Source organism: Lathamus discolor, chromosome 3 (assembly GCF_037157495.1).
Source record: "Lathamus discolor isolate bLatDis1 chromosome 3, bLatDis1.hap1, whole genome shotgun sequence".
NCBI lineage: Eukaryota > Metazoa > Chordata > Aves > Psittaciformes > Psittacidae > Lathamus > Lathamus discolor.
Genome location: NC_088886.1, coordinates 100,597,763 through 100,624,539, shown reverse-complemented (window position 1 = coordinate 100,624,539; position 26,777 = coordinate 100,597,763). Strand labels below are relative to the sequence as shown.

At 39.7% G+C, this 26,777-nt stretch overlaps 1 protein-coding gene across 8 annotated transcripts in view; it reads left to right on the top strand.

The window, feature by feature from the left end:
• Positions 1–683: 683 nt before the first annotated feature.
• Positions 684–26,777, top strand: part of LDB3 (LIM domain binding 3) — a 131,787-nt gene continuing 105,693 nt past the window's right edge. For 6 of the 8 annotated variants that reach the window (XM_065670826.1, XM_065670825.1, XM_065670824.1 and 3 more), the window contains exons 1-2: positions 6,844–6,877; positions 6,985–7,110. In XM_065670826.1, the coding sequence (XP_065526898.1) occupies positions 7,018–7,110 (93 nt within the window). In that variant the 5' untranslated portion in view covers positions 6,844–6,877; positions 6,985–7,017. Of the gene's footprint in view, positions 732–5,833; positions 5,884–6,843; positions 6,878–6,984; positions 7,111–26,777 lie in introns of those variants that run through there. The other 2 variants (XM_065670819.1, XM_065670822.1) reach the window with 2 other exon arrangements.

Below are 26,777 nucleotides of genomic sequence, written 5' to 3'. Positions count from 1 at the left end.
GAACCGCTCCTACAACTTTGTCACCTTCCTGCTCTGCCACCAAGGCCAAGAGGTGATCTCCGTTCAGAAACGGATCTGTTCAGAAGTGTTCGGCCGCCGCAAATAACGGTTTCTCGGTTAACGCTCACTCCACAACCGCCCATGGCGACAAGCCCCCAAGCGCTCTACCTCGCCCACCTGGCGCCCCCTCGCGGCAAGCCGGGGAAGCCGCCGCCCCGCTGGCTGACAGACGGCCTCCCGGCAGCGCGACGCTGGCGGCTCCCGGTGGGCACCGGCGCCCCTGGCACGTCACGCCCACCCGCGGCGGAGGCGCCCGGAAGGGACGTGGGCTCTTTAAAGCCTCCACCTTGGCCGCAGCGGGGCCTCCTGAGTGCCGGGAGTGGGTGACGCCCATGGCGTGGCCGCGTGTCCCGCTCCTCTCAGCGCCGGGGGTTAAGTGACTTAACGACCACTCCCCGGGATTGGCGGCCCGGAGGGAGGGGGGATGCCCGTGGGATGTCGGTGGGTGCGTGTGACCGCAAGCACCGCCCGCTGAGGGCAGCGGCCGCTCCCGTGGGGGCGGAGATCTCCGCCTGCCGCTCCACCGGGGGCTTGGCCGCGGCGCAGCGTCCGCCCCACGCCCGCCGCCACCCGCGTCGCGGTAAAGCGGTGCGTGGCCTGAGGTAGCGGCGAGCTCCGGGCCGGTTTACAGTTACCGGTTGCGCTACTCGAGATAACTGCAAGTGGGCAAGGTGGGTCGCGCCGCGGCTCTGAGGGAAAGAGCGGCGCCGGCGCCAGAGCGAAGGGCCGAGCTCTGTCCGGCAGAGTGGGCCCCGGGGCGGCGGCGAGTGCCGAGTCCCGCAGCTTCCAGCGTTCCGCCTCTGCGTAGGGAGAGCAAGCTGCCAGTGCTCTTCGGTTAAGAGGTCAGCAGAAGCCGAACGGGCAGGAAAACACTGGCGCTGTGCTAGCCAAAAGACGGCTTGCGAGCCACGGCTGTGGAGTGCAGCCACTTGCTGTCTTTAAAAGTCCAACCTGCAGGTTTAAAGAATTTCTGTAGTGGTAAATGTTACCTAGTAGACCATTTACTGGGAAGGCAGGGAAGAGTAGGTGAGTCATTCGGCTGAAATCTAACTTCTGTGAGCCTGATCGATTCAAAATTATTTCTTGAATCCTTGGTCATTTGGGCATATGCATAGGGGCACACTGCTACATCAGCGTGGTGCAGTGATCCTTGAGGAATCTGTGTAGTAGACAAATTGCGCTGGTGGCACAGGAACCTTCGTGTGAGCCTTATATGTTCATTGCACTGTGCCAAATCGCAGGCTTTCTGGGGGCAAGCCAACACCATAGAGGTACTGTGACATTGATGTCATAGCTGAGTCCCCTGGTCTGTGTGGAGTTAACAGTGACCTGCACATAACTTCTTTAGCCATTTGTGTGTGTGTGTGTGTTTGGGTTTGTTTGGGGTTTTTTGTTTGCTGTTTTCTTCTGTTAAGCCAAAACAGTCAATGAGGATCTCCTGCAGTAAAGCATACATTACAGTAGTCACAGGGTTCCAATCAACTTTCCTGATTTCAGCCCAGAGTCAGGGAAGAATGATGAAAAATGAACAGCGGTACATTTTGCTGTTTTTTGCGGTACATTTTGCAGCCTTCTCTATCTAGTTCAAGTACCTGTATTAGAAACTGAGCCCTGCATTGTAATCCAGTTGCTGCTGTTGACTCATTTTGTGACCTGAAGCTGGTAACCTAAGTGCTATGGCTATATGTGTAAATTGACATGGTAAAGCAGCAAGTGTTCAGGTCTTTTTTACCTTAGAAAAAACAAAAAGGAAATTTGATATCCTGGCAAGATACCAAAGGTGCCATGGAAGTGTTAAGTATTGCATACTGTAGTGGGTGCCTTTAAAAACAATGACTGAGATGCTGGTAAAGTGAGAACTTGGTAACATACACTTAAGTCTTTTTGTAATACAGGGGCAAAAAAGTCTGTGTAGCTGGACAGGTATCTTTTTCCTTGGTAGCCTGTCTCTGCACAGGTATGGTTTGTAGTTTAATACAGTTACTAAAAATCTTCAAATCTTTTGAAGATCAAAAGTGTCTGTCTGCACTATGGTATATACCCAGCCTTTTGTAGTAGTGGAAAGAGGTCATGGCAGGAAAAAAAACCCAAAAAAAACCAACAAAACCAAAACCGGCCATGTAGCAGGGAAAAAAATGTGAAATGCCATTTTTCTGTCATGGTGAAGCGTCTAAAATTGAGGGTGAATAGCAAATTTGATGAAGTGGTAAGGTGATGCTGGCAGCAGCAAATAGCCAAACAGAGAACAGTTTGAGCTGCATTTCTGAAGATGTATTACAGAGAAGGGAGATAATATTCCATCATTATATTGCTCTGGCTTATCTCTCCAGCAATACTATATTCTGTTGGGACCTACAAACTAGAATGACATGGACGAAGTAGAATTTGGTGAAGCCAAGCATGATAGAAAATGTAGCTTCTTAGGAAAGATCTGAATGCAGGACTTCAGACAACTTGATAAAGGGGCTAAGAGGAACTCAAAAGCACAGAGTTCTGTGAGAACTGAAGGGTTTTGATTAAATGGGTTAAACAAAGCTATACATAGAAGTACAAGTAGGATTAGTTCAGTTCAGAACTCTGCACTGTAGGAAAGGAGATGGCAGTGAGCTCTTTTGCATTGTAGATAGTCTTGCGTTGGAAGCAATACTGAACTTGTGCTGAACTTGTGGGAAAAATCTTTGCTCTTGGTAATTTTATATTCAGTTTGACATTGTAAAGGTAGGAATTCAGAGCTTAAAAGCTTTTACATCTCTAATATGTCAGTTTCAAATTTTGTAGCACTGATCAGCTATTTTGTCTTGTGGATTGCAGTGAAGATTAGTCCTCAAATACAGTTTCTCATTAATCCACATAAAGTCTAATTAATATTGGGTTTATTTAAAATTTTGGTAACCTGTAGAATTGCATTTATCAGACATCTGGTTCAAAGCTTGAGTTTTCTTCATGCAGTGTCTAGGTGAGTAGTTTCTTCACATGCTCCTGATCCATTCTCCTTGCCTTTCCACTCTTCTGAAAGAGTGTAGATAAACTTAGTGGGAACAGTGCAGGAATCCATGAGAAAAAGGACATGTTTGTCATAATGGTTAATGTTGCCAAAGAGGCATAGTCTGTTGCAGATCCGAAGTCCAGCTCTCAAGCGTGAGATGCTCTGAAATGCTTGATAATACAACCTTGTTGCTGCAGTAACAGTAATTCAAGGTTTTTCTATGAGCATATCTAGCACAGCAGCTAAAATATAACCAATGAGTAATGTGGCCAGCTGAATGAAGTAATAGCAACTTGAACAATTGGAGTTTCCATTACTTCTTTCCTTCCACCTAATTTAGCATTGACACTAGTGGTTTTTATTTCATTCACTTAATGGCGATGCACTTCCAAGCATGCAGTTGTAGCTTTCCTAAAGTCCATTCACTGTAATACAATGTGGTCTCTTAGCATGTGTGAATTGTTTCCGCTAGTGTAAGGTCTCTGACGTGGAAGGATGGCTCTGCTTAGGCTCCGAATATTTGCTGAAGGTGGTGGCATTCTCCTCTGCTGTAGAGGTGTCCATCCAGCTTCCTCACAGCTGTTCCCATCAGTCAGCCCTGGGGGGGGGGGACCTGGTGAGGTCTGGACAATTCTCTGTCTTGATGTCTGTAGAGAAAATGTCACCCTGCTCCTGGAATATGTTTGTTGTTTTTTTTTCCTTTAAATGTCACCCTGTACACCAGTGACCTCATCTGACTCAGCATAGCTTCTGTCTGAAGGGGGAGGAACTATAAGCAAGATTTTGACATAGCTGGATAATGTAGGGAAGAAGGCTCACCAAAAGAAACAAAATACTGTTGTTTGAGCAAACAGAGAATTATTTTTGGGACCGTCTAACAGGCAGTTATGTAGAGCAACTAAAACCTTATCTAAACACCACAAGCTGCTGAAAACAAGGGGATTCTCTATTATGTACACACAGTTTATTTCATCCTCAGGTTTCCCAGGAGGTTTTGCTGAGGTTTCTGCTAGTAACCATGTTGGAGCTATACCTGCTGCACCAGTCCAGTTGCTGAGTTTGCTTTGAATGTTTGACATGGTGAAAACACCCATGTCTCTCACCTTTGGAAACAGGGCAGGGTTGAAGTAGTCATCTGCCTAGATCACCAGCTTAAAAAAGCTGATTGTATTAAAAGTCCTTAGAAGATAAGTGAGACCTATGCAAAGAGTGTCCTCAGCAAATGAAGCTGTGACTACAACATGAGCTCCTTTACTGTTTGTATTTCATTATTAGGCACAGAGCTTTCTCCAGTGAAGCAGATGGGAAACAAACATAGGAGGGAGGGACTTGGAGAAGGCTGGAGAAAGAAAACTCTGGAATATTTATACTTCAAAAATGTACTTGGTAGTGATAGTACGGGCACATGAAAGAGCTGTGGTCCTGTTGTGTTGAAGGGGAATGTTGGCCAGGACACTGGAATATCATCTACACTTTCTTTTTAAAAGTGCCAAGCTATGCTGAACGTTCATGCAGACACGGACAGAAACCAAAGGAGTAGGAAAGAGTGACCTCAGTTTAACATTTCATTCAAATGAGAGTGCCTCTAATGAGATTACCGCTGTAGTTTCCTAGCACACCACCCAGCCTGATGGATCTCAGATCCTTTCAAATGTCCTAAACTGATAAGCAAATGTCATACTAAACATGCGAAAGCAGGATAGAAATGAATAAAGTCTGACTAAACAGCATCTTTGTTTCTTAATGGTTATTCTCTTCAGCTTGCTGTGCAGTTTTATTGTGTTCTGGGTTCTTCCCTGACTGCAGATTTAGGTATAGGAAGGTAACATGCACAGAACAATCTATAAAAAGGTAACCTCTCTTCTAACACTTTTATTCTGTGATACTGTCTTCAGTAGTGAAGCAATTACTTCCTATGTTTGTCTTCTGGTTTTATTCCATTTTTCTGAATCTTTAAAATGGAGCCAAGAAAGGGCACAAAAAAACAGCAATGAATTCTTAGGAAAAGAATAGTGCAATGTCAATTTACTTTCAATCTTTTGTGTGTGCAGATGACCTTCAAAACCAACCAAACCCCAAAACCCAAAACAAACAAAAAATGAAAACTGTGCCACTTGAACTGCAACAGTTTGGTTTTGTTTTCCCTTAAAGTCATCATCCAAGCATCATTGGTTCTGGACTCATACAGAGTAGGTTACAGCTGTTAATGTAAATGTGCCCTAGAGGCATTTGTGAGACATCAGAAACCCATTTTCTTTTCAAGCTATATCTTGCTATTTGCTTTGGTTTTGGTTTGGGCCAGTTCTACTGGCTTAATGTAACTTCCATTCACATCCACGTGAATTGCTGTGGTTTAGTTTGGACCTCTGACTGAAAAATACAGTTATGTGGTTTAGTCTGGTGTGTATGCAGAGCTTAATTATTCCCTTGTACAAATGTTTTCTCTGCCATTTAGTATTCTGTGAATACTAAACACTTACATTGCCCCATGGTTTTGAAAAATGATTGACCATCTCCTCAGATAAAGACTGAGCCCCTGGTAGTGTTTGCTGTCTGCGATTTCACCATCAGTTTTTCTACCATGTTTTAAGGTAGGTGTATAGGCAGAGTGCCCTACTATCAGTGTTCAGACTGAGCTACCTCATTCCAGTGCGTTATGTGGTTTTGGTTGTCTTTTTGATTATCAGAGTAGAACCCATGGGGTGTTGTTTTTTTTTCATCCCCCACACCGCAGTGTAGTGGGAATGTCTTTCTAACCAGAGGGTAAAGGCAGGGATGCTGTGGAGTTACAGGAGAGTGGTTCTGGAGATCCTGTGCATCTTAATGGCTTGAAAGGGGTGAGTGTTACTTAATGTTTCTAGCTTTACCATGAGAGCAGAAGCTTTTTGTTTGTATCTATAGTTCTGCCAACAACTTCTTCCCTTCCCTCATATTCTCTGTATTTTAGCTATTGCAAATCTAAGGCAGAAATGCTATCCAGTGTTACTGAACAAGAATTATGAAGTTTTGAAGTTTTGAAGTTTTAAAGTTTTATGGAACACCTAACATGAGAATATAAACTATGAAAAATCAAGGAATGAAGGAAGGAAGCAGTTAGCTAGCTATTTGTATTCTTAGCCTTCTGCTTAAGTGTCACACCTTTAGAACACTTGCATCAAAATAATGAGACAGGCATGTAGTGAAACTGTGCTTTTGCCACAGAAATTAAATGCTGATTATAAATAACTCATAATACCTCTGTCTGTATTCAAAGAGAACTCATTTTTATTTTCCCTTGGGAAGGCAAGGGCTATGGAACCAAGAGCCAAGCACGAAATCGGGGGGGGGTGGGTGGGGAGGGTGTGTGTGTGTGTGATGCTAAATGCATGTAGCATATACTTTTTTCAGTTTAACAAACTAATGCAAAAAAAGATAAACACTTACTTTGGTGCCTTTCCTGCTACACATGGAAACATCTGTGTAAAAAACACTTGTTTGTAGAACATTGTATATCACAGTGCAATAAACATTCTGAAGCAGAAAGTTAAAAATCGCTATGTAGCTGTTAACAGGTTAGTAAAGAGTTCTGGGTGTTTGGGATTTTAGCATGGACTTTTGTTTTATTACAAGATGTGTTTTGCCCATAAGGTAACTGAGCATGAAGAGGGGCTCGAGAAGCCTAGAAAGATCTGTCCCCTTCCCTGGGGGCTATATTAGACCTCTGAGTCATGAAGTCTTTGCATAGTACGTGTCTGGTTACACACCTTTTATGGACCCTACTCAGCTGGGATATCAGCATCTGCATTATAGCTTCCATCTATTCTTAGGTGATATCAGAGCGCAACTGAACAGGCAAGGCAGAAAGATAATCATTTTCATTATATAAAACTCTTCCCTCTTTTCATTCTGGCTTTTTTTTTTTTCACTTTCTCTGTCTACCCTATCCTTCTGTTCTGCAGTGCCTTCTCATTGCTGTGTGAAAGAGATACACAATGGCTTACAGCGTGACTCTGAATGGACCTGGACCATGGGGTTTCCGACTGCAAGGGGGCAAGGACTTCAATATGCCCTTGACCATCTCCAGAGTAAGTGAGGAAAAAAGCCTTGTTGAGCTTGTTTAGGTTGGAAACTAGCAGTGAACTAGTTATGTGTACACTGACCTGGCCTAGCAAAATAGAGGCTCTTTGCAGCTAGGTCTGAAAAAAGAGAATATAATGTGGGCTTAAAATTTACCACTTCAAGGTACAACCTGGCATTGATGATGCCTCAGGAAGACAGTTCTCATTAGTATGTTTTTAAGAATGATTATACTGTCTCTTTTAAGTAAGCTTCCAGTTCTGTTTTGTGTGGTGGTGTGTCTTTTTTTGCTGATAGGGGCCTCAATGATATGATATGGTGTTGTCTATTTGGAGGGAAGGGAATAGAACAACTGTGAATGGGAATATAGAACTGTATTTTTAGAAAATGATCATGTAACTGCTTGTAAATATGTAAAGTCTAGGTGCTAAAACTGGACAGAGATAGGGATACATGTCCCCTCTTTTTGGGGGGGAGCAATAATCAGATGAAAATGAGATATGTCAAGCAGAAGTCTCAATAGTACTTAAAATACTGTCTTGAATTATGTAGAAGCCTTCCATTTGCAGCTGAGAAACAACATGTGATTTAATAATTAATTGCCTGGTGTATCTGTCAATTACAGATTAGTCCATTTATTTCCTAGCTGACTCCTCTAAGATCAGTATTTTAAGTTGTTAGAGTGGAGTGCTCTTATTACTTGAACTGGCTCAGTTGCTTAAAGGTTTTTTAATCATTGGACAGTTTTCAGGAAATTTGTGTTTCCTTACCTACCTTTTTCTTATCAAGCTAGATAGTTCTGTGTAACTTCTGGTTTGGAAACTACTTTCTACTCCCTTGTGGCTCCTCTCTCTTTTTATTTTTTTTCTTTCTTTTGTTTCTCCTCTGACAATCTCAAATCTGTTCCGGAATCTTCAGATCTTTTTAGAGATGTCTTGGTTCCCCACAAATCGCCTGCAGAAGGCTTGTTTTGCAGGGCAATGATGAGAGGGGTTACTTAACATGAGTGTTTAAAAGGAATACCAGGATGATTTCATCAGGCAAACAAATACAATGCAAACAAAAGGTCTGCTCCACTGCAAAAAAAAAAAAAAAAAAAAAAAAAGCCACTACACTACCCCAAAAACTGTTTGGGTTTGTTGTTTGTTGGGGTTTTTTTTTGCCTAATGAAAACAGAGTCTGTGAAGTTGTGGGTACCAGATTGATTTCCCTGCAACAATCATGACTCAGTCGTCAACGACCTTCTTAAATCTTAACTGCAGTATTTCATATTCATACTATACAGCTCTCCATTATTTCATCTCCCTTATTCTTATGCGCAGTATTCTTTTCTCTGAAGACAGAGCCACATTTAACTTAATACTAAGTCCTATAAGAGGAACATTTCATAACCCCTTTTGAAGTAGAGGCATAGTAATTGCAAAGAAGGCTGTTCTGTCAGTGTTAAAAACAAACAAGAAAAAACAAACAAAAAGGAGCCCTGTATACAAAAGTAAACTCACTTCATAAACTTATACTAATTTCAGTATGATAAATAATTTTGGTATTTCTTTCTTTATCCCACCTAAGGTAAGTATGGAGAGGTGTCGACATATTTCTGTAGGCATTTTCATAACACTTTGCAGTGTGTACTGCATGGTATTGATTTTTTTTTTAATAAGTTATACCTAGAAGCTGTCAGTCAAAAGGCTGGGGCTGTGGCACTTGCACTATATATGACACAATCAGAAAGAAAAAAACAGTTGTTTCCCAAAGAACCCATTTTCTTAGATTATAATCTCTTAAAGTATACTCACTATGCCCAAAGGCTATAGATTTTCATAGGGCTTTTGAGAACATATGGTAAGTAGGAGTGAAACTGCAAAGGCTGGATTCCCAGAGGTGTGGAGAAATTACCTCTTCACACAGCTGGCTGCATTTCCAGCAGTAGAAGTGTCAGAAAGCACTGTTAAATGTTTTGAACTCTTTCCCAGTGAGGCCCAGTTTTTATTTGCTTTGGGATTGGATTCTATTTGTAGCCTGCCTTAGGGGGAAAAAGCAGGCATGCAGAAATGAACGTAGCCTCTTTAGGCTATGTATCATGGGGGAGCTGGAGTAGGGAAGTCTGCTAGTTGTGATAGCTTTTTGATTGGAACACAGTGATGATAGCATTCTTAGAGTCCATTTTTAGTTTAACATCTCTCACATAAATACATCTCCAAACAGATCAGATATTCCCTTTAATCAGCAATTTGCCATCATAAATGAGTTGAGCTGTGAATTTAGCCATAATTGCAATATTACCATGGGGGAGAAAGAAAGATGTACTTGCGTTCTCGAGATATTACTGGGGAGGGAAAATAACTGAATAAAATCCCTTTCTTGGGAAAGGCACACAGCTCTGAATGTTGCCAGTGGATGCCATACACTTACATGTGGACTGGTTTTGATCCACAGCTCTCCTGAGATGGGATTGGACTTCATAGGTGCAGGATGGGTCCTAAATCCCAAACAGTTCAGCTTTAAGGGTCTTACAATTGCTTTTAATACCAGATGGAATTTAATATCAGTGCAGTGGCCCTTTTTGTCTACATATGTATAGTATCCCTCTATGTAGGAAGACAAGAGTTCATATGTAGACATGCTCATTATTTTCTAACGGTCCAAAAGCAGTAAGACTGACTGGGTGGGCCACAGAGGAAAAGAAAAAAAATAAAGACTCATCCTTTCTCATGGAGGCTTTGTGCTCTTCTGTCATGCCGCAAGTCATGCCGTTAGAGAGTTGCCTTTGACCTCCTGAGAAAGATGGTGACAACAGTCTACCACACTGGGATTGTTCATACCATCTGTAGTCTTACACATGCATGTTTCGAAGGACTTCCCTGAAAGGGGAAGCTAGTATGAAGGTGGCCCACACTTTTAGACATAAAGTGGCCACACTGGACTTACGAACTAGGGCTGTGGCTTAGTTGACTGTTGACCTGCACTCTGTCAGCCATTACTTTACAATTCCCACTCAGCTTGAACTTCACCTGAGAAGCAGGGGAGAAAACGTGAAGGTCTTTGAAGCTTGACAAAAGCACAGTCTGAGGCTGTGGTACCACAAATGCTTCTGTTGAGGAAAATGCTTTTAGAACAGTGAGCAAGGAAGGTAATTAATCAAAGCTGTTTGGCACAACAGTTCAGTTTTAAAGAACTCTTTTTAAAATGCTGTCTGAGATACTGTTACTGTCTTCCCTTCAGGTAGGTTCAGGTGATCAGCTCACTGTTAAACAGTCAACAGCCTAAGACACAGGAGTTATAGCCAGTGAGCTGAGTGACAGTTGAAGATGTGTTCCCCTGAAATGGATTGTTCTGCTTATCTGTTCTTTGTCTAAAAATAAGTGCCTGACTAACTTAGAGGGGGTGGGGTGAGGAAAAGACAAGACAGAAACAAGTGGAGAAGAGTTAAGGTCACTCTGCAGCTTTCACATTCCTTTAACAATGGCATTAGAAATTAATCTAGGAATATTAAAAAATATTTTTCCAGTCCCCACCCTACAGACCATCCTATCCTCTAGAAGAAACTCTGTCATGAGATGTCATGAGATAGCAGAGGTAGGAAAACAGTACTGATAGACCCTCAGTAAAGCTGAGCATATGTCAGTCCTACTGAGATGAATGAGACTTACAGGTTGTTGGCAATGCTAAGAGCTATCACCAGTGGCATGATTATATGCATAAATCTGGTCTTTCCAAATTGATGTGGGCAGCAAAGCAGGTTTTCTCCTGCTACTTGCTTGCACTGTCTGGAAGCAAGCAGAATTCATTAGTTTTATAGACCTAATCGCCTGTAAGAAGGCTTTTAGGTATAGCCAGTTACCTGAAGTGCTGGGTTGCCCTATTGCCTAAAATGTTACAATTGCACATGGATAGAAGCAATAGCAGAGCAATGATTATTGCTGAATGGCAAGCTTCTCTAGGGAGACAGACTGGCTTGCAGGTGATATGATGAACTGGAAGTTATGCAAGAATTATCATCATCTAAGATAGCAGAAATATTATCCAGAACAGTGTGGTAATTCATGACTAGTATATTTGCTCTGTGATTATCCATACAGTTTTGTATTTTCTACAAATCTTGCCTGGGTTTCCAATCAAAAGTTGGATCCTGAAACTGAAGAAGATAGTGTTTAAACAAAACAAAAGTTTAGAGGACTATTTTGGCTTTATTCTATGAAGTGAGGAAGATATCTGGTGATATGATTTACATATCTGGTGATGATGTAAACGTAGTGAGGGTAAATGGCAAACACTAATAGGAAAAAAATGAGGTTTAGCTTATCTGATACAAGCAGCCTGGAGCAGCTCTTTGAAGGGGATCTATTCTAGCATTTTGCAGTCCATATCTCTGGAGGAGCAGGAAGGCTTTTCTCACATTTGCTGAGCTCTTTCGTTTTTATTAGCATCTTTTCCTGATTGCTTCCTGTCCCTCCTCCACTCCCTAGCATGCATATGTCAACCTCTTGCTGTGACTGCATTTCCTTTAGAAGAGCTATGTGAGAGTATTCATTTCCTGTAGGCCTGATGCATATGGGGTATGAGCACCTTACAACGGTCAAGTGATGCATGAATGGAGTCCATTTGTGCTTTTTTTTGTTCTATTCTTGAATGCAGGGAAACCTCAGATTATTCAGCTCAGGCACTGTGCATCCTGCAACTTCTGTTTAGATAGCCGTGTGCTGGTGTATGTAGCTTTTAATCAAAAGAGTGCAGTTTACCTGTTAGACTGAACTAAACAAATTAACATGTTCACTTGAAATGCTGGTTCGACATCATTTGTTAGGCATCCATCTCTTGTGAATTGAACTGCTGAGTAGTTGTCCTACAGCTACAACAGCAACTTTGAGAGTGTGGGTTTGGTTTCTGCTTTAATTTACAAATGTGAAGTCCCTCACAATACTAAAAACTATAGATTAGTATTTATAATAGTTGATATTCTGCGAAACAGGTAAGTTTTTTGTCCTGTGAAAGTCTTCCTTTTTAACTACTATTCAATAGAGATGTTTCCTTTTTCCCCCAAACTGAAATGACTGAGTCAGCTTCTGAGAGGGAAAATGAGCTATTTAATGTAATGACTGTATTATGTCTAGATAAACTGTAGTAATTTATTGTGCATGAGTGGTTTCTCATATTTCCAGTCTTCTACAATTCAGCTCATTCTAGTTCCTTGTGAGAGGAAAATAAAATACTTCCAGGCCAACTTTCAAGTATACTCCAAAACTTTCATGTCTCTTTTTGATAAAACATCTATTCTGTGGGTATCAGCATTTCTTCGGAATAATGTGCTTAACTTGTATATCACTCCTTGAGCAACAGTCACACCATCCAAAGTTATAGCATTCGGAGTTTTATTATGTGCAGTCATATGTACAAATGTGTCAGTGTCATGGGAGAATACTGGTTACTTTAGATGGTATCTTTGCTTTCAAACTAATTTGCAAGCCAATTCTGGTATGTTTACAGCTACCATTGTCAGAAATGTTTGTATTTCTGTATGATTAAAGTAATCACTAAATACTAAGCTCACTGGAGAAGGAGTATTTTGTACTGGGCACTGTGTCTCTGCAGCCATCATGCACAGCTCTATTTAATGCTCTGTTTCTTAATTCTATCAATGTTTTGAATTGCAGGAGAAACATTTAGCCCTATTAGAATATAGGCCACATTAACATGAATAATGAGCTGCAATAGCTGATGTACTGACTTAAGTGATGTTACATCATCAAACCTGCTGCTGTTACTATCCTGACATGTAATACATAACCTCTGAATTTGAAGCCCTTTCTTTATTTCACCTGTTAAATGCAGCTTTTCTCTTTGGGATGTGGTTGTAGCTGAATCATCAATGCTGTGTGGCATTAGCTGTCAAAAGAGCTTAGTGTATGAAATAAAATGGGGCTGAACAGCATCTATGCAATTACCAACTCAGTTATAACTACAGTTGGTATCTACTGGTGCTCGCTTACTGTTCATACAAAAAAAAGCCCACAAAAAACCCCAAAACAAAAGGCAACAACCCACTCTGCAGTAACTTTACAGCTTTCTTTCCTGCAAAATGGAGGGGAACAGAGCTCTTCGGCTGAACAGGAGGCATAGTGTTAACTGCGAGAAACTTGGGCCCAAGACTGGTGAGAAACTGAGACATTCACAAGTGGGGATAACCCTGGTTATTGCGTCTGTATGGAGAAGGAGGAGGTATCTTAATCTAAGGAATGAGATCCACAACATGAGATATGTTCCCTTTTTTCTTAACATTTAAAAATGTTTCCTGGCAACTGGATAACCTAGTCTGACAATTTCTCAGCCTTTGGCCTAGAGTTTATTTATTTGAGAATATAGTTCTTGTAGTATTTTGGGAAGTCCTTAGATTTACTTAATTATTATTAAAGGCAATAATTTTGCAGATCCTTTAGAACTAGTAAATACAACAGGAGGTAACTATTAAATTATGAATTTAAAGCTGCTGAACAGTTAGTGCTTTATAAATAAAATGCACAATAAGCTTTTATCAGGTAGAACTTTCTGTTATTATCTGAACTCTGTAAATGGCTGTTTTCTAACACAGCAGATAACCTTGTCATTAGCCCCATTCTGAATACATAATTGCAAAATGTTCTCCAGCCAGTGGAACACAAAGAGGGGAAATTAGTTCTGAAAATACATTAGCATTAGCTTTCAATACCAGCAACAGCAGTTCTCCTCTGGTCAGTCTTGTTGCTTAATTAGGAGCATTAAGTGTATGTTATTTTATAACTATAAAATGTATGTATTAAAAAAGACAAACCTATAAACCTTTAATAGCACTGTGAAAGGATCAAAATGGTGTGCAAGATACAATGGTCTTCACTATAGTCTAGTTCATAGTGGACTGGAGTTAGCAATAACACAATTCGATGTGACTGATTTGTGTGTAACTAGAAGTTTCTGCATAAAGGTACCTGAGATGTCACCATTTTAATGTATAATATAGTGTTAGATGGTGTCCAATGTAATACCAGGTACTGCTTTTTTTTTTTTAATTCTTTTTTCTCTGGGTTTTGTTGCAGGAATAGCCAGATGCTCAATATGCACGTAAATTATTAATCCCCATTGAAAGATCATGAGAAGGGCAGAGAAAGGAGGGAAATTTTTGCTGAACATGGTAAAAATCAATACTTGCAAGTCTTGAGGAAAGAAACTAATTTAAAACATTGTCTGGCAATGTCACCTATGATATGCTTTGGAGTGAGTAATGCTAGTTGAAAAAGGATGGCTTATATACAGCATGTTAAAGGGTTCTTTCTTCTGTACTAATGTAATTAAAGCCTTAATAGAAAGGTTACCGAAGAGCAAAATCTCAGGATAGGCTTTTTGTTACAGTTGTCTAAATTCCTAAATCTTAATTTGATGAAAGTATGCTATGATATGTAGTAAATGGCACTTCATAAAGAATTTAATTCTTGCTGGTACAGAGTGAGGACAAAGATGTCAACAAGTGTGCTGTTCCGTCATATTGTGTTGACCCGTCATTTACATAATGTATATTTAAAAACAGGCAAGTATCACCTGTTAAAATGTACTGCATAAGTGATATATTTTGTTTAGCTGCTATCATAACATAAGGTCCTAAATGGAATAAAAGCTTGATCATTTGAAACTGGCCCTGAAGATTAGTCCAGTCCTACTGTTGGGCATCCTTTGGAAACAGTTCTAAAAACTTCCATTTTCCAATCTATGAAAAGAGTAACATTTCCTACAAACATGAAGCTGTTTCTGTGTTCTGAGAGATTTTCAGGAGCAAAAGCACCCAGCTCTTATTTATAGGGGGAAGAAAGAACTACTATTTTTTTTTAACGCACTGACTTTGAGCGTAAGGACTCTGTGTTTCAGGAATTAGCTACCCTGAAAATTATTTGTTTCCAGCTTATGAATGGCTCCAGGTGACATGTTGAATGCGCGTCATACAAGGCGACTCTTCTTGTTGTTAGTAGTGGCTAGCAGCCATTTTTCCAAAAAGTCAATGAGATCTTGCTCTTCTTTTAGGAAGATATAATGGGTCAAATGTCTTAAAAGGCATGCAAATCCCCTGGTAAGGGTACAGTTACTTTCTGCACCTCCCACATGCATAGCTGGTGTTGTGATCATCTGTTCCACAGGTGTTCAGTGCCTGGACACTGTGCATAAATAGGTTTTAACCTTTCTCCAAAATCCTTCCAAATACACTTGATTTGTAGCAATGGCAGCTGAGGATTAGGAGGAACACAGCCTTTCATATGCTTGCACCATATCCCCTCCTTTCCCTTGCTCAGAGTCTAGACTCCAGTTGCTAGGCTATTTTGGCTGCCTTACTTCCTGCCCTTGGTTAGCCATACTTGTTAACACAGATATAAACCCTTATTCTCATTAAAGGTAACAGGTTTAAGGGCATACACTTACTTTAAGCAATTTATGGCTCTTCAGTGTAAAGCCAGTGTTAGTGACAATTAGCCTTTGGCATGAAGAAAAATATCTGTGAGGCATCATGGTGCTTATTATACCTGTTTAGGGTGCCATGCGCACTCTTCAGAAGCCTGTGTGGGACTCTCATACTATATTTAGAGTATCCTGTAACTTAGGAAGCTATTTTGAATTGGAACGAATGCTGTATTTACCTCAAGCATCTGGAATGGGGCATGGTATCCAAAACTCCAAAAATACTACATGTAACCCCAGATTATTGTACATAGTGCCAAATCAGAATGCTCTGGTATTAGGGTGAATTTGGGTTGCCTTATCTTGATCCTGGGGGTCACTGGGACCATCCTGCTCTATTTGAGAATGTCAGCATTCTCTCCTTACCTAGTCATAGCTGGTTCAAAAATGGCCAAGGGCAGTTGGTACTATGGCATGTGTTTAAAAAAGAAGTAGGCAGCCAAAACAAGATGTTCTTTTTCATCAGGGTTAGCCAAGATTAACTACTCTAGGAAATGGGTAGGGTTTTTTGCTAATTTTTTGACAGGCATTGCAAAATATAAGTACCTTTCTGACCTACTGTCAAAATTGGTTTCCTGTCCAGAAGATTATCTCAGTTGTTTTCATAAATTATCGAACAAATTATTCAAGATTAAATCCTTTTGGTCAACCAAATGGAGTGGGGCAGATGAGGATCTCTATTACATGGCTTTTCTTTCTTGTTAACAGGAAGTGGTCAAAAGTCTGTTAAGTGTCATCAGTTGTTTGAACAACAAACTTATTTGAACAGCAGTCTCAGTTTAATTGCCTGCTGCTTCTTTTCAGTGTAATATTTCTAAAATTAAAATGTGTGCTGTGTTGGTATATAGTTATCAGTAGTTCAGGATGAGCACACAGAGTTGTGGGTAGCAGTCCGTTGAAAGAAAGCCCCTGACAGAAAGAGGCAACCTAGTGAGGGGTGATGGAACTGTTTCATCCCCAAGACATAGCAGAACTATCCTCTTTTGATGGAGGAACTATCTTACACTTCAGAACTGTATGCCTTAGTTGTACCTACTTGTAACCATATGCCTTAGTTGGCTGCAAGGACCGGTACTGCTATTGCTGTGGTCATGTGCGAGACCCCTAATGCTAGCTCTTTGCGTTCATCCTTCCTCTGTGTGGGATGTTGTTCTGCTGTCTCCTCCTTCCATATGCCTTGATGTAAGGCTGCAGGAAGGAGTTGGCTGAACAGGGCACCTTATGAAGGTTCGCAACTGCTCCGTGTGTAGCTGTGGAGTTTCTCTGATCATACACATACCCTGTGTCAGGGAACCCATGCTGCAACTAATACCAATGTAATTTCTGCATTGAGAACAGAGTACATGCCCACTGAGAATTCCTGAAAGAGACTTTTCTCCCTTTACAACCAAGTATTCAGTGGCCTGCAAAGTGAGTTTGTCCTGCTCAGCAGTGATTCCCTTTTCCTACATTTCTGTGCTTAAGTTTCTGCAGAGCTTTGCTTGCTCACCTTGCAAAGTGTCATTTTAGACTGTAACCTCAGACTTTTCCTCTGAAGAAAATGTGCTGATCATAGATAGTAGGGCACATTAGTCTTCTTGAAAAAAGAAGAACCAAAAAGACCTCAAGCAGGTAGTATTTCCGTAAGGTATTCATAGCAAAACACAGGAATGTGTGCATCTTTTCTAAGGCCATGAGGCTAACATCATTTACTTCATTGTATTTTTGGAAAACAGTCTTTAGGTGACTTAAAGAAATAGGCAAGTGAGCAAAAGAGTTGGAAAAAACCCAATCTGCCCTATGAGTAACATAATAAGCTTTTGTGAAGAATGTGCCAAGTGAAGATGTGCATGTATACGTATGCCCTAAATGACAATGGAGAAACCCCCATGACTCACATCAAAAAGGCCTGGATCTTCAACTAGCACAGATCGAGTATTTCTTCTTTTATACAGGATGATAATGTGTTTCAAGCTTTAGGAGTCAGAGGTGAATAAAGTGGTGGGAAAGAACAAAGCAGAATAAACCTTGTGTAAGCTCTATACAATTTGTGCATTCAGTTTTAATTTCAGATCAGTTTCATCTAGACCCAATTTTAATTCTTTTCCTAGTATGAATGGGAAGAAGTCTGATTTACACAAACAGGGTTCTTGTTTGGAAGAATATGAAGTGGTTTTAGTTTTTCCCAGTGTGTGTGACTTATATAGGTTATCCCAGTTTGTGGGAATATTCCTGGCAATAAACAAAACAAAACAAAACACCCCCCACCCCCCCCAAATCACTTCCACAATATTGAAGACATATTTGTTGCAATATGATTGACAAGATGAGGAGGTGGTATATCATTTCTTTGCACATCAAGGGACCGGCAGCAAATGAAACCAAAACTAGAACGTAGCTGCTTTATTTATCCCTTGAACAGATGCAGTACAAGCAGCTGCAATAAGATCCTTTATACATTCTACCCATGATTCCCTGGTGTTCATGTGTCCTAAAGACAACCTGGAAAGGAGGCAGGGCACTCGGTTGTACAGCATTATAAGTACAGTGTGAGATGCTGATCCTTCCCATGGGGAAGGAATTCAGAGCTGGATCTGAGTTTCATGCCATTTGATTATATGGTTAGGTATCTCTTTCTTTTGCCACTCCGAGTGTTTAGTTCAATTACTTAATGTGGTCTCTAACTTTTTTTGTTTTATTAAAACTCTTTGTAGGCCAGGAAACAGCACAAAGGAGTAGTTTTAATATAACATTTATGATTATTTGCCTTAAATGAATCTCCAAGCTTAGCAGCTTAGGAAGAGCTCTTGCCATGTAATTGATTGTGAAGCCACTTTGTTCAGTGTTTAGATAAAGGGTTTAGGAAGAAACTTTGCTTGTTGGTATTTAATTTTAGAGCATCCACCTGGATGACAGAAGTCCGTCGGTTTTTTTTTCCCCTAAAGCATCTGCTCTCGGATACTGTCTGAGTAGTGGCTATCTAGGTCATATGTTCACACTAGTATGAGACTTTCTTGGGATATACTAATGCTGTAAAGAGAGATGCATTGAAAATACTCTCTAAAATATTATCTTTTCCCACTGCAGACAACCAAATTTACAATAACAAAATGCGGATCAGGAACTAGCAAGAAAATTATTCAAATTGTCAAAGTCTCTTTGAAAAAAGAAGAACGTACACACCATCTTCTGAAGCTGTTTCTATCCTTCCACCATTGCTACCACTACATTAATGTGATACTCAGTAAAAATTAGTTTTTCAGTGTGTTGTAAGAGAAAAGCATTTTTTTCTGACTAAATTCTAACACCCTACAAGAGGTGATAGTGACCACCTTGAAAGGCAAAGTTGACATATGTGGGTCAAAACTTGAACAGGGGAAATTTAGATTGGATATAAGGAAGAAGTTCTTCACTGTAAAGGTGGTGAGGCACTGGAATGGGTTGCCCAGGGAAGTTGTGAATGCTCCATCCCTGGTGGTGTTCAAGTCCACGTTGGACAGAGCCTTGGGTGGCATAGTTTAGTGTGAGGTGTCTCTGCCCATGGCAGGAGGGGTTGGAAGTAGATGATCTTAAGGACCTTTCCAACCCTAACTATTCTATGATTCTATGATTCTTTTTTAATATTTATTTGAATATTTTAATATATTTACTGAGTAAAGCCATACCATTAAAAGCTCAAAATACCTATTTATTTTAAAGGGAAATATGAAATCAAGTAAAAGTATGTTTGTTTAGAAAGATATCAAACCCTGAGAAAAACTGAAGAAGGTGGTGACTTGCAGTGTCCTTTGTCCCTTTTTTTTTTAGCTTAGTTTTGTATTTTTTGTTAATACACAAGAAGCGCTCTCCCTATTCCTGTTTTCCTCCTGAATGTATAGCTGCCTGTCACTTATGTATTTATCTTTGGATGCAAATGGCCTATAAAAAAATCTCCTACTTTATTCTGTATGCCTGTGATGAACAGGTACTCTTTAATATATATATGTATCATTTGTCACTCTATGACTTACATTTTGCCCTGTTTATCTTGCTGTGCTGGCAGAATAAGTAAATATCTAGGCTGTTTTGATTGTATCTTTCTACTTTTTGTCCAGTTTAATTCCTTTAGTATTCAGGAACATGGATTTTTCTCCCAGCTGCAGTGCTTTGTTTCTTTTTGCTAATCTTTTTCTATGCGTTGCCTAGTTAGAAAACAGTTTTGATAGCTGTGGATATTTTCTTCTTGGATGAATTTGCAAAACTTGTCCAACAGGCTGAGCATCTCCAACTGAACTTGTGGGCACTACTGTGAGAGCAAGGACAAATAGCCATTGGTTTGACTGTGCCTCTTGACACTTTCCTCTTTTCCTCTGGTGACTTGTCACAGTGACCTATTGCAGATAGGTTGCACTGTGACAGTTCTCAATTTAATTAGATAAAAGAGTGCCATGGCTATATGTTTAAGGAGAACTGTCTATAAGCCATAATAGTATGAATCTTAACCTCTGTTTAGCTTTGAAATACAGCTTTCGCTTCCTGTAATGCCCGATATTGTCTTGAAGTTTAGTGGGTTTTTTCTTTTCTGTTCTTCTCCAACACCTCTGTCTTCTGGGGGGTTTTATGGCTAATTTTCATTGCAAAGACTAATGGGAGGGAGAGTAGGACAGGTCTTTATATTTTGATTAAAAATACATTGTCTGTTTTGTGATATGAGAACATCATATTAAAGTTAACATGGTGTCCTTCTTCTAGCTTCATTCCAATCCAGTCTTAGTCTTACCATAAATGTAGCTGTTTATATCTTCTAAGTTGAACCCAAATAAGAAGTAACTACAAGGCTGGACAAACTGCATGAATACTGGAAATGTAGGCATATATTCCAAGACAGTGAGGTTGCTAACAAATTATGTACATATTAATGGATATCTAGGATGCATGTGGAAATGACTGGTAGTTTTTGCTTTCCCTGTAGTTCACTGTCAAAGCATTTGACAGTATTCTGCTAGGACTGGGACAGTATGTTGGAGTTTGTATTTGGATTGAGTAACATCAAGAGAAATGCCAGGATCAAGTCTGAAAGAAGAGAGAGCATTTGAAGCCTATGTAGTGGCATAGGACCATAAGGAACGAGTTTGAAGTCTTGCCTGGTAGCTTTCCTGCTAAAACGATCCTCCTATTTTAATGAACACAAGATTAATCTATTTTAATTTAAACATGGAAGTTGGAAGCTTGGAGAATAAATATCCCTGCTTCCACTTCAGTGCTTGCTCACAATATTTACATTGGGGTTTAGAACAAAGTCGATTTATTTGGTGTTCATAGCAAGAAGGAATGTTTCTCAGTAAAAGTAATAAAAAGCCAAACCAACACCAAAAAAACCCAAAGGTAAATTCTCAGTAGTGTGAGAAATTGGGCCCTGAAAGAACCAACGCTATTCAAGTCATAAAAGTTTAGGTAGAATATCATTACATAATTAAAGAATATTTTGTTTACACATATGTCAGACTGAGTACATGCCCTGTTCTCTGACATGCCCAGTTCCAAAAGTCAAATCTTTTATTTTTTTTCTCCAGTTTTATCAAAGTATGAACGTATTGACTGAGTGAGATGCTATTGTTGGCAAGCCTTTGATGAACACTCCTGGAATTTCATTGCAGGAGCCATGACTTCTGTTTTATCTGAAATCTCACTGGCTCTTGATGACAGACAAACTCTGTTTTTAGCATTGCACTGAAGGTCAGGCAAATGACTAGTTTCCAAATAGAGTAACTGAAGATACTGGAACAGATTTATTCCTGGTATAATTCCACTAGTTCTGTGAAGCTGCAGAAGAAATATATTTGTCAAGAGAGCCTTACGAGTTGAAGAATAATATCACTGTTCTCAATCACTTCTGTGTAAAAGTAGATTGGAAAAACTGTCATTTAATGTACAGTTAAAATTCCTTTTGCAAGAGAAATGCTATGCTCACTAAGATAAGAATAATGCTTTTAGTTGGTATACTCCAGCATAACTCCATTAAGGAGATGGGGCACCATAGAATGTGGTATTTTTTTCTAGTATCTGAGAATCTAGCTCTAGTTTTTTAATCAGAGGTAAGGTTGAGGTTTTCTGGCTGTGTATGTATTTTATGATTGTCTGGGAAATGTATACACTGCTTAGGGAGCTTTCCTAGTGGCATTTGGGATGATTCTATTATTTTTCATAGATCTTTAATTTTAGCTACAGTTTTGGCATACCTCAAGTCTATAACCTGACTATCTAGCAGACTAATAGGATATTTATTTTTATAAGTTATCTATGACCTTAATTCATATACAAAGCAAAAAAATTGATTTTTCAGATGGATCACGAAAAGTCAACAGTAATTTTTGAACATGAAAACAATACTGTTGTACCACTGCTCAGGTATTAGGAAAGGAAGAATCAATATCTTTGTAGAATGACATTGCAAAAGCTACTAGAATCTGTGAAAAATTTCTTGTGGGAGAAACTTTGCACAGATCACAACCACACTGACTGTTTCCAAATCATTGTGAGAAGTGGAGGAGCATAGACATGCTTACAGATACACGAAGTGTACGTGTGTTGGCAGGAAGGTGTAGCTAGGGCCAATGAGGGGCTTTTTATCTCCTCTGTTGTTAGAGTAGTCAGTCTAGGTTGGGGACAAGAAATTCAAAGATGCAGAGAGATCTTTTGGTAAAAGCTGTCGTCTTCTATGCCTCTTCGTGCCTGAAGGACTGGAGGTACCTTAATTACCAACATTGGTTGATGCAAAAATTCAAGATTAGATTTTCACGAAGAGGACATTAACAAGAATGTGAAAGAGATGTAAAATATGCTTACATTTTGTAAAATAGGCGTAATTATCATTTTTACAGTTGTGTGGCAGAAATGCATCATTTAAAGTTCAAACAGCATTTTTTAATACTTTGGTTTTACTTTTACCGAAAGCTTACACTTCAGTGATCTTTTCTATTAGAAGTGGCGCAATGTTTTTTAATGACAGATACCCTGATGACCATGAAGTACAAACTACTTTTGCCATGAAGAGGCAGGATTTCTTCAGATTCAGTTAGCTTTGACTCTTATGCTGTACCCTGAAGGCTCTGCTTTTCCAAACCACTCACAGCATATGCTCTTTTCAAATCCATCAATCCTACGCTCGCTCTATACCCTACGTTCTAATGTCAAAGCAAATCTATGTTCTACTTGTGGCACCTGCTGTGGCACATACTTCAGCTACTTTAGGGTAGTACTAAGCATACCACCATACTTAAAGTCCTGTCAGCATAGCTGTGATAAAGACCCTTTGGAAACTGTATAGCTTCACCCTAAAATAATCATTTATCATAACTCATAAGGGAGAATTAATTGGCATTTAGTACACGTAACAATTTGGATTTGTGCCCTTCATGAAACAGCCATGTACGTAAGTACAGGCCTCATATAGAAGTAATTTCATTTTTAGCATGGCAAATCAATTTCTGTTACAAATAAACTCCACTTTTAAAAAAATACCTAAGACAGTCAATATATTAGCAAGTTCTGTTGCACTGAATACTCTTTAAGTCAGGCTTTGGAAACATCAGTCTGTATTACTAAATACTGAAAGTACTATCATAGCTAAATTACAAGTTTATAACAAAAATAGATCAAACTTTGTTTACTAATATTAACATAGTTCGAATGATGGGTTAACAAAATAGTGTATTAGAATATTATTGTCTGCTATATAGAAATATATATGGAAATACCTGTTCTATGGACACTTTGTAGCTTATACAAAAACATACACATCCCTCAACCTCTCTGGCATATTGCATATTATGATTGGATTTGAGAGTGTGCCCTATATTGGATATAAGGAGGAAATTCTTTCCTGTTAGGGTGGTGAGGCACTGGAATCAGTTGCCCAGGGAGCTTGTGAGTGCTTCATCCCTGGCGGTGTTCAAGGCCAGGTTGGATGAAGCCTTGTGTGGGATGGTTTAGTGTGAGGTGTCCCTGCCCAGGGCAGGGGGGTTGGAACTAGATGATCTAGAGGTCCTTTCCAACCCTAACTATTCTATGATTCTATGATTCTTCTATCTACACATGGATGTTTCGCAGTTGATTGTTTTATCTATTACATAAAGCTAGAATGGGAAACAAAAGATGGTACTTGTTGGGGGGTTTTGGGTAGGACGTGGGTACTTTCTTAGTATTTACTCATGTTTACCTCAGAAATTTCTGTAGTCATCCTTTCTTCCCACTGAGGTAAGTGTACAACTCTAAAATCCAACCTCTCCTAAATCCATTATACTTTTATTTTTCTTAAATGGATCTCCATGCATCATAGGTTTGTCATGACAAGGATTTGCTTAAGTGAACTTCAGGTGAATGTAGGTAGATCCTTTTGATCGTATGGACCATTCTTCTCACTTGCTGCCACTAACATCTGCATTCTGCCAACACAGGCATCTTCAAACTTTAATTTCTGGAATTTGGGTTTATATGTAATTCAAAAAGTTGCAAAGATTGTGTGCTTTGAGTGTTTACGCACTGGAGCAGAAAAGGACTGTCAGCTACAAAGAGGAAGGTGTGCTACACACATTGACTTTGCAAGATGGGAAGTTATGTGTGAGTCCTGCCAGTTTTCTTTTTTGTGGAGTGAATTTGCTGTGGCCCTAGCCATAGTCATCAGACATGGGTCTAAATGGTAGAGGTGAGATGGACTTACAAGTTGTCATTTTTGGTAAGAGCAGCAGGGAGATTGCTTTTCAGGGACAGAAGGAAATGGGGACGTTAACACTAGTCTGCCCACAAACTTGGTTTTACTTCAATACTCATAAAACCAGCAAACATTAACATAAAACTGTAAAGGGAGTAGAAGAGCTTTGAGAACCCTGTTGTAAATTAAAGGTATGTTGTCCAAATGTTAATTGAGAAGAAATCATTGATATTTTGCCTGAGGTGAAAATGCAAACTTTTGTTTACCATTGCCAGGGAGCTATGCAGTCATTTGTAGTGCTACAAAGCAGTTAACAGAGAAACTGAAATATTTGCATCTGCTCTGAAGGGAATAACTTTGTGCTAAGTAATGGGGAATTGGGACCATAATGTTTTTGCTGTGCTAAAGCTTTATTTCTAATGTGTTGACAGACAGCACAGAAAAATAATATTCCAAGAGACAGAAGTTCTCTGGTCTTCCAGGCAAACAGGCTGGGGTCATGGGAGGAATATGCACAATGGAATTCATTTCTTGCTTGACTCCTTGACTCACAAACTTCTGAACAGTTTGATTCACACCTTGGGGGAGGTGCTTGTAATCATGCTGTTTCAAAATCAGTTAATCATAGAGAGGTTCTGTTCTTTGCCGTTCCTTCTTTAGAAGGATTTAACTACTTTTGATATTCAGACTTCCAGTTCTTCATTCTGGGGTTTTGGGTTTTTGTTTTTTTCTTTCTTTCTTTTCTGAGGGCTGATTATCAGTTTACTTACTAATAAAAGCGTAAGACTTTCTAATTACACTGAGACACCATAAACAACGCATGGCCACCTTCTCAGTCTTTGCATAAGGTGGGCATGACTTGGTGTCATATCTGAGTTGCAGCCAGCAAAATTTCAGATTGACAGCCTAGTGTTCTTACCTTCTGGACTATCACATTGCACATTGTTACAGGGTCATCCATGATAAAAAAGGAAAGGGACCTCCAAAGAGACGTGACTGTTACTTTATTGTCTGGGGAGCTTTTACCTCTGTGCTACCACTGCAAATCTCTTCACAGAGACTGCAACAGGTGCTAGAATTATTGCCTAGACTACAAGGGCAAGTAGTATAGAGCTTGAAGTCCATGCTTTCATGGCAGTTCTGTTTGTGGCATCACACAGGGTAGCAGAGCTAGATGAGATAATGTTAGATGTTTTAAAGTGGAAAGTGAAGACAGTGTCTTGTTCTTCTCTGTCATAGCCAGAATCTTGTAAAACAAGTTTTATCTTTTTATCTCAGCTTCTCCTTTTTTTCTGTTTGCATTTTTATTAGGAACTCATTTTAATAACTGTGGGATTTCTTTATACTAGTCTTGTGTACTGTTTGGCAAAAATACTGCTTGATGTCTTGTTTGTCACTCTGTGAAACTTGTTGGTTCTTTATTTACAGTACTTGTATTACCCTGAAGTACAGGACCAGGGAAGGCCTGGGCCCTCTTGTGTTAGGCACTGTATGTATGTCGAAGAGACATGTCAATGCCTCACTGTTTAAAACCAGAGAATTTCCTCAGATTTGTGGTGTGTCTCCATCAGAGAAGACAATTAGCCAGATTAATCTAAACTTATATTTACATTTTCTGTGTGGTTGATGCATATAGCTTTAATATCAGCTACAGTTTATGCTTTATATTTCCCTTTGCAGCTTCAGAAGTCATGCCAATTTGATAATAAAATTTTGGTAGTAAAATGCTATTTCCAGTAGTGACTCAATGTTAAGATGGACTAATGTAAGTCTTTTTCTAGTTCTGACTTTGAATAGCTGTTGAAGAATAGTGTCATTATGAAATTGTTGCTTTGTAGCTATGGAATAGGAGGTTGATATAACTGGAATAGAAATTACTTCAGTGTATGCTGAACTAAGTATGACTAATTGGTATGATCTGGATTTGCGAAGGAGCTCTTTTCTGAGGATTTTAGATATGTGATACACAGGAAATGGAAACAGAAGGTAGAGGGTGAATTTCTCTCAATCCTGGAAATGACACAAAAAGGCAGAGGGGAAGGCCATTCAGAAGAAAATGCCTGTCACCAGCTGAGAGAACCAGATGGACATAATCTGTGGTACTATTTAAAATAGGTTTAGTAAGAGTTTGGGAGCACCTTTGGACTTCATTAGGCAATTACATATAAAATGCATGTCTTGCTCCCCTGTCATACACATATGTAATCTTACAGTCTGTTGAAAAGTTGTTTAATTCTATAAATAGAAAGCCCATCCTAGGATAAAGAGAGCTTACTAATACAGCTCCATTTGGCACTTCTGTCTATCCCAGGAATATCCCCAGCTGCCCAGTAGCTATCCAGGCATTCTTAATTTTCATTTATTTCCTCTTCTCGGTGTCTGAAGTAAAAGCCTCCTGTTGTTAAATAGGTTCATACTCACTTTGAGAAATGTTTTCTGCTGCTATTGCGGTTGGAATAGTCTTGATGTGAAGCACATCTAAGTTCCATCTCTGATATTTTTTAAATATTTTCTCTGCAAACATAATTCATGAGA